At 45.0% G+C, this 12,664-nt stretch overlaps 1 protein-coding gene across 3 annotated transcripts in view; it reads left to right on the forward strand.

Moving 5' to 3' along the window:
- slit2 (slit homolog 2 (Drosophila)) overlaps positions 1 to 12,664 on the forward strand; it is a 489,173-nt gene that overhangs the window by 402,217 nt on the left and 74,292 nt on the right. For all 3 annotated transcript variants that reach the window (XM_041182754.1, XM_041182765.1, XM_041182773.1), the window contains 2 exons: positions 3,522 to 3,654; positions 10,201 to 10,269. In XM_041182754.1, the coding sequence (XP_041038688.1) occupies positions 3,522 to 3,654; positions 10,201 to 10,269 (202 nt within the window). The remainder of the gene's footprint in view (positions 1 to 3,521; positions 3,655 to 10,200; positions 10,270 to 12,664) is intronic.

Genomic DNA, 12,664 nt, shown 5'->3' on the forward strand with positions numbered 1-12,664 from the left:
AGATAACCCAAAGATGTTTTACCAATACAGTAATGCTAAAAGGTTAGTTAAGGAAAAAGTGGGACCTATCAGAGATGAAGATGGAAACTTGTGTGTAGATGCAGAGGCTATGGGAGGGGTTTGAATGAATATTTTGTCTCTGTGTTTACAAAGGAAAGGGAGGATGTAGATATAGTAGTCCAGGAGGAACACTGCGAGATATTGGACAGGATAATCACAAAGTGAGAGGAAGTACTTGAAGGGTTGAAATCTTTGAAAGTTGATAAGTCACCAGGGCCAGATGGATTGTTTCCAAGGCTGCTGAAGGAAGTCAGGGAGGAGATAGCAGATGCTCTGAGGATGATTTTCCAATCTTCACTAGATACAGGGGAGGTACCGGAGGATTGGAGAAATGCAAACTTGGTTCCATTGTTTAAAAAGGGATCAAAAGAAATGCCAAACAATTATAGGCCAGTGAGTCTTACATCGGTGGTGAGCAAACTAATAGAATCAACCCTGAGAGTTGGGATTAATTGTCATGTGGAAAGGCATGGACTAGTCAGGGATGGTCAGCTTGGATTTGTTAAAGGAAGGTCTTGCCTCACAAATTTGATTGAATTCTTTGAGGAAGTGACAAGAAGAGTTGATGAAGATAGTGCTGTGGATTTTGTGTACATGGATTTTAGCAAGGCATTTGACATGGTCCCACATGGCAGATTGGTCAGGAAAGTAAAAGCCCATGGGATTCAGGGTAATGTGGCAAACTGGATAAAAGGTTGGCTTTGTAACAGGAATCAAAGGGCAGTGGTCGATGGGTGCCCTTGCGAATGGAAAGTTGTCTCAAGTGGTGTTCCACAGGGCTTGGTGTTGGGACCCTTGCTGTTTGTGTTATATATTAACAATTTGGGCGTGAAAGACGGGGGCACGATTGGGAAATTTGCAGATGACACGAAGATTGGCCGAGTAGTGGATGGTGTAGAGGATAGCCATAATCTCAAACGATATAGATGGGTTGGTGGAGTGGGTGGTAAAGTGGCAGCCGGATGTTAACATAGAGAAGTGTGAGGTCATACATTTAGGGAGGTCAAACAGTTACAGGGATTACACAATAAATGGGAATGTACTAAGAGGGGTAGATGAAGTAGAGATCTGGCATACAAGTACACAGGTCCCTGAAGGCAGCAGTTCAAGTAGACAAGGTTGTAAAGAAGGAATATGGAATGCTCTCCTTTGTTAGCAGAGGTATAGAATATAAAAGTGAAGATATAATGTTGGAATTGTATAAAATACTGATGAGGCCACAACTGGGAGTATTGTGTGCAGTTGTGGTCACCACATTACAGGAAGGATGTAATAGCTCTGGAGAGAGTGCAGAGGAAGTTTACAAGAATGTTGCCAGGGTTAGAAAACTGTAGCTACGAGGAGAGATTGGATAGGTTGGGGTTATTTTCATTAGAACAAAGAAGGCTGAGAGGTGACTTAATTGAGGTGTACAAAATTATGAGGGGAATAGATAGAGTGGACAGGATAAAATTGTTTCCCTTGGTGGAGAATTCTAGAACCAGAGGACATAGATTCAAGATAAGTGGCAGAATGTGTAGGGGGGACATGAGGAAGAACTTTTTTACGCAGAGGGTAGTGGATGTCTGGAATTCACTGCCCATGTTGGTGGTAGAGGCAGAAACTCTAAACTCTTTTAAAAAGTAACTGGATCTGCACCTTAAGTGCTGTAAGCTGCAGGATTATGGGCTGGGTGCAGGGAGGTAGAATTAGAAAGGACACCTGTGTGTCCTCAGGCTGGCATGGACAAGTTGGGCCTCCATCTGAGCTGTAACTTTTCTATGGTTCTATGGCATTCCATATTTTTGTGACACCGTCAGTGGAATCACTACAAGCACTAAACACCTATCAGAACAAGGTCTAGCTACCTTTCTCTGCAGGTACGGGTGTGAAGCTTGCATTGTGCAGGTATTGAATATCTCTCAGGTAGTCTGTTCTGGCAATCCTCTGTAGTTTGACATCTTCCAAACATGTTAGATTTCCATTGAAAAATTCAATGTTGCTAGTAATGTTATTGGGGCAAATAATTAGTAATTCACAAAAAAACTGATGTAATAAACTTACCTTAAACTTACTGGGCTGTAACTTTCGACCACCGTTGGAAAATGCAGGCCCGCAGAAATTAGAAGAGATAAATGCACACTTACCTGGTCTTGAAAATGACATTACCACTTCCGTTCACCGGAGCTGCTTGGGGTCTGCAGCAAATGACTCCTCGCAGACCCCAGCAAAGTGGAGCTCCAACGGTTTCAAGGAGGCCACAGTCCCTTTCTTACAGCACTTACTGCCATAAAGCAGGTAAGTTTAAAGGGCCAGCAAAAGTGACAGGCCGGGGGAAGGTAAGTGTCTAAGGTAAGTAGATAGGATTTGGGGATTAGGGGTGGGCCCTGATGTCGGGGGGGGTGTCCCCCCAGGTCGGTGGTACTTGGGGGTTGGGAGGGTGGGTGGGTGTCCGGAGGTCTGGGAGTTCAAGGTCAGGGGGGCAGTCGGGAGAGGTGTGTATGGAGGTCAGGAGGGAGTTGGGGTTGGGGAGAGTGCCTGGAGGTCATTGGGAGTGTCTGGAGGGAACTTGCCATTTTTGGGATATCCACCAAATCTGACACTGGGGAGCACGAAGTTGCGGGTCATTATGCCCTTCCTATGATGCCCAGTGTACGTACCACTGCCTAGCAGTGCTACACTGCAGTATCACCTGAGCATGATTCATTCTTGACATCCTGCGTGCCAGAACAGGGGAAAGAACAGGTGAACAGTGGCAGGAATGGTATCTTGTTTTTATAAAATTGAGGACAACCAGTAGTCCTTTACTTCAATGATATATTTATGTGGCTTCTCCCCACCACCAATATAAATCACTCCAGAGGATGAACAATGAATAATGTTGCAATTGCACGGTCAGTATTTTCATATGAATACATGAAGTGCTTGTGTATCATATAAACATAATTTTTTGATTTGTGTTATTTAAACAAAGACAAAAAATTAATCAAGAGGTTTGAGTAATGTGATACATTCAGGAGAAGCTCAGGCAATGCATAACTATGATCTAAACCCAGAGACTGGTAGACTTACATGGGAATAAGACTGTAACCTTATCCATGCTGCCAGGTGCTGATTATTTCATTTCATTTCAGCTTCACTATTGCAGTTTCCTTATATCATATGAACAATTTGACTAGATTGCTACCTTGTAATCACTGCCAGCTAACCTGTATTCCCTAAATAACATCTAAATAACTCAGATTACTGACTGCTGATCACTGCCAGATATCCATTATTCATTGTATAATTTTTTTAATCTTGGTGCACTTTTCATCTAAGTACAACAATGCTACTGTACCCCAATGTAAGTTAATGTGAGCAGCTTGAATCGATTACCTCAAACAAGGGTTCATGTTTTAGTTTCCTTTTGAACTGTCCTTAGAATTGAAAAAAATAACTATTTAGCTTGCTCACAGTAATCTCTTCTGTCCACAATCCAGGAAATGATGACAACAGCTGTTCACCCCTTGCCCGTTGCCCTGCTGAATGCACTTGTCTGGATACTGTGGTCCGTTGCAGTAACAAGGGACTGAAGGCCTTACCCAAGGGCCTCCCCAAAGATGTGACGGAACTGTGAGTAGCGTTTTTTACTCTTAGCCATAGATGCTATGTTCAAAGGAATAATTGAGGGAGTTTCAGTTATGAAGGATAGTCCAGAGGATGCTGATTAAAACTTGGCAGTCTGGGGTCAAAAGATGCTTATCAGTTGGCAACTGTGGGTCCTGTTCTCTTTTGTGGAAGAAATTGTAACCTCTTGTAAAAAAGAAAAATGTGAAGATTAGCTACACTGTGCTAGCATGTGCCCATCTTTCAAAGCAATGCTTAGCTTGCATTGAATTTAGTATAATTTTGTCTTTCCTTGTTTGACTTGTGCAATTGTGTGGGTCTTCTGCAGAGTCAGAGGAGCAGATATTTTACATTTCCATCTCTCAGTCCATGACACATGGTATAGGTTAAAGTTCTAAACTTGGTAGCTTCCATCAAATGAAAATGTCATGGGGCTTCCTGCTGCAGACTGAGATATTTTCCCACATGAAATGCACATTGGAAATGTGTGTGCACGCTGCGCATGATTTTCTGATCATTTAAATTAATGAAAAATAATATACAGTGCACCCACAGGTTGCTGTTATGCTCTATCTTAAAAGTTGAGGAAATTGTGATGTTAATGAAAATTGATAAATGTAAGATGGAAATTGTTTATGGCCCTAATCTGGGAGAGTTTGATCCATTAGGTCCAATGGAACGCTCATTAGCTGAAAGCTGGAGTGAGTTTCATTGAGGGCCTAGTAAAGACTCCAAGAAAATTAATTACCTTAAAATAATGCTCATCTGCTCTATTAAGGCAAGAGAAAATTTAACTTCCATTTTTCTTCAGCCTTTTCTGGCTCTCTGAGTCCTCTAAGCCACTTCAACAGTCATTAGCAGAATGGGCACGTGTCTCTGATTGACATAAAATGCAGGACACCTGCCCCTGTTGTGATAATGATGGGACATGATCTGTGTCGATATCTGGAATCCTATTCCACCAGTTGAGCAGGATCCCCAAAACATTTGGCTCACTCCCTATTCTCACACACTGATTTCATTTAAAAAAAAAAATTTCTTTATTCCTTCATGGGATGTGGGCATCGCTGGCAAGCCAAAATTTGTTGCCCATCCCTAACTGCCCTTGACCTGAATGGCTTGCTCAGCCATTTCAAAGGGTGGATCTGAAGTCACATGTAGGCCAGCCCAGGTAAGGATGGCAGATTTCCTCCCCTAAAGGACATTAGTGAATCAGGTGGGTTTTTACAACAACCAATGCTAGTTTCATGGTCGTTATAACTGAGATTAGCTTTATATTCTCGATTTAGTAATTGAATTTAAATTCCACCAGTTGCTGTGGTAGGATTTGAACCCATTTCCCCAGAGTATTAGCCTGAGCCTCTGGATTACTCATTCAGCGACATTACCCCACACTCCCCCATATAACGAAGATTGTTACTCCCACTCACTGGGGAGAATTTTCTCCCCGTCGGAGGGGGGGTTGGGCAGGTGCGGGAGCGGGCACGGGCGGGCACGCAGCCAAATGCCGCCTGCAGTCAGCTGGGCGCTGCCATTTTGTGAGGGTGGGCCCAGCGTGACACACACTTAGAAGACTGAGTGTTCCCTGTGCAGGCGTGGGGAGGAGGCTGAGTCGGGGCTTGCGCTCCTTGGCACATACACGCAATAGAGCACAGAAATCTCCCTGAGGCACAGAGCTGCCTCAGGGAGATTATTTTGATTTTTAAAAATTTTAATGAAGAAATCAAAAAAACATTTTAAGACATGTCCCCTCATGTGACAGTGTCACAGGAGCTGGGACATGTCAATGAACTTTAATTAAAAAATGTATTTAATTTAGAAACTCTTCATGAAACCTCATCCCGCCTGTGGATGAGGTTTCATGGTAAATGCGAAGGCTGCCTGGGCTCCTCGCCTGCTCACCAACCTTAAGGCTGGATGGGCAGCTCAGTTAATGATCTTAATTGAAAGCTAAATGGCCTTAATAGGCCTTTGACAGTTTTGCGGGCGTGCTGCCGACTCTGCTATGCGCCCGCCGAACTAAGGATCTGAATGATGCGTGGTGGCGTTGGGACACATGCCCAATGTCACCACACATCATTTTATGCATCGGCGAACGGGGGCAGGCCCTGCTCGCCAAGCAGAAAATTCTGGCCAGCATCTTTTTAGATGGCCCAATCAGTGGATGTCAAGGAATATTTCCCATTCCAAGTAAGAAATACATTTTATACGTTTCTGAACATTATACAAAATCACCGCCATTTCTCTGACCTCAAAAGGAAGTGATCACTGTAAACTTTCTCTAAGTACTTTCAGTCACACATCCCAAACCTAATACACCATCACCACTACCTCTAACACATCATCACCACTATCACCAACCCATCATTACCACTATCTCTGATACACTGTAGGAAGCGTTGGATAAACTGTTGGTACTTAAAATTGACAAGGCACCAGGACTGGATGGGATGCATCCAAGGACGCTGAAGGAAGGGAAAGTAGCAATGGCAGGGTCACTGGCCATAATCGTTCAGTATTCCTGAGACTCAGGGGTGGTGCCAGAGGACTGGAGAATTGCAAACATTATGTCCTTGTTCAAAAAGGTTGTTAGAAACCCATGCTGGCTCTTCCTGATCGACACATGTTTTTCCATGTGACTACTAATTCTATCCCAAATAATTGTTTCTAGAAGTTTCCCCACCACTGAAGTTAAACTGACTGGTCTATAACTCACTGGGAGTGGCATCTGAGACAGCCTGCTGACTCTGCTGTCCTGTTGGCCTCGTTTACCTTGGCGGTCGTCCTCTGGCCCGTGGAGCCTGTGCTGGCCCCGCCTGGGAGGGAGCTGCCAGTTCCACAGCTGGCATCTCCCCAGTCATCGCAGCCTCGTCGGATGCAATGGACACTGGCAGAGGGGAGGAGGAACTACTGCCCTCATCTGGAGCGCCCTGAGAGGAGCCCCCAGAGGCGACAAGCAGCTGCTGCACTGACGTGAGGTCGCTTCAGACCCCCCTGTTCATTGTAGATGGATGAGTACCGAGCTGGGAAACTTGGTGCCCAGACCATCTCCCGTCAGCTGAGGTCAATGCCGATGTGAGGGCTTGCTGGTCCAAGCATATTCCCAGGAAGCCCTGATTGGTCTCCTGGGGGAGCATCTCCACGAGAGTCACCACTGTCTCCATGGAGAAGGCATGACACTCGGTCTTGAGGCTCATTGTATTGGCATTGGTCCATGTAGACTCCTCCACCACAGGCACCAAGCCAAGCATAGCCTCATGTATCTCCCCCAGATGCTTCCGCACATCTTGCTGCATTTCCTCCGTTTACTGTTTCGTGGACGATTCTAGAGGCACATCATCAGGCACCGACTGAGCATGTGCCTGGTCCCCTGCAGTCCTCCGACAGCTGGTGCCATGGGCACTCTCTGTCTCTGCCAGCTCCTCCACCGACTGTGAAGTGCCCTCACTGCTATGCCCCAGAACACTAGCCGATGATCTAATTCCCACCGAGGTGCTAGGACTGCGCTGGTGCCTGCCTGGCAGAGATGCTGTGAAGCTGGTGGGTCAGAGACTTCAGGGCTTTCAGGGTGAGAGGGGGCCTCTGCTACTCCTCCTCCCGGCCCTGCTCTGCTGATGCTGAAAGGCAGAACAAGGACATTGGATCAGATAATGTGGAGACAATGTCAATCTGCACCCCTGTCCCCCGGATCATTATGCGCTCATCGTTCCATAAGCAATGGTCAAGCCATGTTGCAAACTTCAATCACTGAACATTCAGCACTGCTATGACTGCTGGGACACTAATGGTAACCTCAGTGCTGGGCAAACATACCTGCCCGTGGCACCCCTGCCTCATCGACACCAGTGGATCAGGGTGCATGGCGCCTTTCCAGATCTAGGGCCTCTGCACGAACTGGATAAGCATTGCCACCTGGGTTAAAAACAAAAAAACTGCGGATGCTGGAAATCCAAAACAAAAACAAAAACAGAATTACCTGGAAAAACTCAGCAGGTCTGGCAGCATCGGCGGAGAAGAAAAGAGTTGACGTTTCGAGTCCTCATGACTCTTCGACAGAACTTGAACAGACCAGTTCTGTCGAAGGGTCATGAGGACTCGAAACGTCAACTCTTTTCTTCTCCGCCGATGCTGCCAGACCTGCTGAATTTTTCCATTGCCACCTGGGCTGGTCCTCCACCAGTCCTCACCCGCTTGGTGGCATTATGTGCATTCTTCTCCTGAAAAGGAAAGAAGAGCATCGATTAGTGCTACTTGTACCCGGAATCTCTTCATGGACGGCCCACCCCAACCAGAGCAGGACATTGCAGGGCTCCAGTGTCTCCTCACCCCACTGCTGCCACACACTCACACAAAGATGCTAGGCCTGTCCCCGCCACACACTGCCCCCCTCCCTGTCTTGACCAAATGCTGCCTACATCACATGTGGCACCACACAGTCTAACCTTCCATAACAAGAAGGCGCAAGCACCTGGAATGCAGAGGGCAGCAGATCAATCGGTGCCACGCCACCTTGAAGCTCCCCTCCCAGCATGTCATTACCCTGACTTTGACATGTCCTGGAGTTCCAGCACTGCACCTAGGTGCAGCTCCTCCAGGTTGCCCCAAACCAGTAATGTGGATTTCATTGTACCGCATGCTGCAGGTGTAGAACCCATCTCTTCACCACCCTCTCAGGGTGACCTTGGCATGGGCAATATCTGCTGGCCCACCCAGCAAAGGACAGATGCCATCAATGATTCAATGCAGTCACTACACTCAGACTTGAGGGGGCGAGATGGGCCACCAGCGGAGAAAGCCTACCTGCTGGGTTAAGTATCAATGCCAACATGGTGCTCACCCTTCCCGAGCGCAACAGATTGTTGAAGTGCTTGCGACACCAGATCCACGTGCATCGCACAACGTCGCGGGAGCTCACCACTTCTGCCACCTCCTCCCAGGCACATTTGGTCATGTCGGGGGGCATCCTCCTCCTGTCCTGGGGTACAAGGACCTCCTGACGTGCTGCTACCTCCTTGAGGAGGGCAGCAAGGCAATCGTCCGAAAAACGGGGGTACAGTGCCCCCCTACCCTACCCTCCGGCCTAGCCTGCTCACCAGCAGCGCTCTGGGGAGCCCTTCCAGTAGCCATGATTCACAGCCTTTGAAAGGCTGCAGCAATTTTTTAAAACAGGCCGCCAGGTTGCCATTATCTTTTTAGCCAGGGAGATGAATGCTGTGGCCTTATGTTTACCAAACTACCTCTACCCTGTTACAACACTGATTCATTGGTAGTGCTACAGTCATTGCCGTTTAAAAGCACCATCACTTGCTTAGGTTTTGTTATTGATGGTTCCTTTGTTATTGATGGTTCCTTTGTTATTTGATAAATTTTGTATTCAAAAAGCAAAAGGTTTGAATTGATTACAGGGTCATTTTACAATAATTATTTACAGATTGGGGAAAACTAAATGATTAATATTTAAAGCAAACAGTAGCAGATCTCTGTCTTACTCAAACTCCAGTCTATACATGGAAGGACAGTTGCACACTGTAATTAATATTTAAAACAATGAGTTACTGCTTCACAAAGGCATAGTATTAATTTTTAACTAGGCAATGGCTATGAACAGCCTTCCATAATCAACGATAATGAATATTTTACAACAACAAAAACAATTAACAGTTTCCCAAGGGCAACAGTAATTAGAATTAAAACAACTAAATAAAAGTCTTCCTTTGCAGTGGGTTGGGGGGTGGTTGTGGGGGCTGGGGAGCTGTGGGGGTTGGAAGGGAAGAAGCAACATGGCTTTCAAATTTTTGTGTTAGCTGCTTCGAAATCTATAGGACATATAGTAAATTATGTAGGTGTTTACTATATGCCTGTAGAACCTGTTTGAAGAAATCTATAGGGAGTTTACATTGATTATATATACGCTGAGTCTATGTTGATTAATGAAGTTTTGATCAACTGAGTACAAACACTCGATTCTTAAACATAGAGAAAGGATAGGGGATGCTAGCAATAGTTGGCATTAGGCCAATGCCTGCCATTCTTCACCCTCACTTCCAGATTGAATAATTTGAGAAGACAGGCAATAATCCAAGGGAAGCCCAGAAAAGTAAATCAATTCTTACAGTGTTCCCCCATGAATTTTTAGGCAAGAAAGCATTCCGGCTGCTATATCTGGACACCTGATAGAAGACTCCAAATCAGGCAGCCAGTCTCATGGCAGAGAGGACAGGGAAATCGGTCTCATAGTATCCAACTCAAATTCATTCTTTATCAGGACATCAAAACTGTGGGACCCCTCCATCAGGTTTACATGCCTCCTAACATCCACCAAGCTTGCTGTCACCTAACCACACTTCTTGATTTAACTCTTTACTCTTTTCTCCTGCTGTTGGTGCTTTGCTGCACTGTGGGCCTTGGTCCTTCAATTGGTTAGTCAACATTGAAAGCCTTTACCATGTGAATTGCTGCATTTGGTTTAAAGTTGGAAGGTAGAACGGTGAACACAAACTAATGCATCACTACTGTTTGATGTCACATCTCAAGTCATGTTCTGTGTTCCAGATACCTTGATGGAAATCAGTTTGTGATGGTGCCCAAGGAACTCACCACCTTCAAGCATCTGTTACTTATGTAGGTACTTTCATTATTACACTTGTAAGATACTGATATTTAAAAACATCCAGGATTCAGAATAGGCCATTCAGCCCTTCGAGCCATTCAGTGAGACCATAGCTGATCTGTATCCTAACTCCATCCATCCACCTTGGCTCTGTCACTTTATATAATCAATCTTTTTGCATGAACAAGTGCTTCCTAACTTCTCTACTGAATACCCTGGCTGTGGCCCTTGTCCTAGATTCCACCCCAGCAAATTAAGGTTTCTTTCTATTTCTCCTATAAATTCCCTACAAAATGTTGTTTTATGATTAATTTTAATGTTCAGTTTGGCAGACTTCATTCTACACAGGAGGCTGAGTCACGGACAAGTGATTTGTTTAGCTCAGAATCAAAGACTTGCTTTTGTGATGGTAGTAATCCAATACCGTTGTTGGAAAATGGATATCACTGTTGACTACATGCTGTATATATTTATTGCTGAGGGCCTTAAATACCAAGAAAACAGACTGTGTCAACAGTGCTGAGTATCCCGAAGGGAAAATTGTGTAAAGCACAAGTGTCGAACCTTGTGAGTGCTTTGCTGGCTCAGGGCTCCTTGTGTGTTGCCCCATAATTTCTGTGGCTATCTGGGGACTGAGAGGGCTAAGTTGGGCCAGTACCTAGAGCAGTTGTAACCTTTCACACCAATGCTCACAAAGCAGGGTGAGGTGTTCCCAGTTTCATGCCTCATTTTCCTGCTGGATCACTAGCAGAGCACCCTGAGTAGGAGCCCGTTCAGCTTCCTAGTGACCAGCTTCATTTGGGAGTCTGAACAGTGAGTGTTGGTGGGCCATTTAAACAAAGAGGAGGAGCAAATTGTAGTAAACCAAAACATCCACAATCAGGAATGGGAATTTTGACTGATGATTTTCCTCTAGCAACCTAAGACCAATAACGGTAGTACTTGAAAAGGGTGCTGGGCTATGCTAGCTGAGGTCACCTAACCTGGTACAAACAAGGAGTCCAACCTGCCATATTTATGATCTGTCTGGTTCAGTAATCATTGAACCATCAGAAGAACCCCCAGAATAAATTTGTTGTATACTGCATACATAATGTATGTCTAGAGGACTGTAAATTCAGGTGGCCAAGTTATTTTCAGTCGACTAAAAGTAAAATACTGCAGATGCTGGAAATCTGAAACAAAAGCAGAAAATGCTGGGAAAACTCATCAGGTCTGGCAGCAGCTGTGAAGCAAGAAGCAGAGTTAACGTTTTGAGTCCGTATGTATCTTCTTCAGAGCTAGAGAGAGGTAGAAATGTGATGGATTTAACCTTGTTAAAGAGGGGTTAGAGCAGGTGGAGCAAAATAGAAGGTATGGGATGGTTGGGAGCTCAGGAGAGATTGACAAAGATGCAATGGACACAAGACAAAGGGAGTGTAAATGGAATGTTAAGCACTAAAGAAGGTATAGTAGTGGCATAAAGGTAAGACAGTAGAGTGTGTTAATAGCAGAACAACAGTCAGCACTCTGTGAAAGCAAAACATAAGGACAAGTGATAGATGAACTCTCTCCTCCATCTTGACCCCTTTCTTAATCCAATTTCTTTCCCAACACCATCCCCGTTGCTCCACAAAGCCACCTGTCACTTGTTCTTATGTTTTGCTTTCACAGAGCATTGACCCTTGTTCTGCTATTAGCACATTCTGCTATTTTATCTTTATGCCATAACTGCATCTTCTTAGTCTTTATCACTACCACTAACACCCTCTATGTACTGTGTCCATGACATATTTGTCAAATCTCTGGAGCTCCCACCTATCCCTGACCTTCTATCTTGCTCCGCCTGCTTCACCCCCTCTTAAACATATTAAATCCTTCGCATTTCTACTTCTCTTTAGCTCTGAAGAAGTCATATTGACTTGAAACGTTAACTCTCTTTCTCTCTCCACAGATGTTGCCAGACCTGCTGAGGCTTTCCAGCATTTTCTATTTTTACTTTCAGTCAACGTGTCTGGGATGCCAGAGCAGAACTGGTAATCAGCACTGGGACGTTGAACATGACTCATGCAAGAGCTTGATTTTAGAGTTACACTGAATAATAATGAGCTGGAAACAGCGCAGATGTGATCCTGTGATTTACTCACTGTGCAGTCAGATCTCCTATACAAAATGAGTGGCCAGGCATATTCTGGGGCACGTGGAAGTCTTTAAACAAAGAGGGGACCATCTGTATTTTCATAAATAAACTTTAACTATGGGCTTGTGAGAGCTCACATTTTTGTTTGTATCCTTTGGAAGTTTGTTTATGTTTTGGAGGTTCTTTTGCCTCCAAGCTGGCAGCAAGATATATGATTGCTGCAACCAAAATTCAGGATCTGCAAGTGGCTGCACATCACGGCATTATCTGGAGAAGAAAGAGACACC

The sequence above is a fragment of the Carcharodon carcharias genome, chromosome 1, assembly GCF_017639515.1.
Source record: "Carcharodon carcharias isolate sCarCar2 chromosome 1, sCarCar2.pri, whole genome shotgun sequence".
Lineage (NCBI taxonomy): Eukaryota > Metazoa > Chordata > Chondrichthyes > Lamniformes > Lamnidae > Carcharodon > Carcharodon carcharias.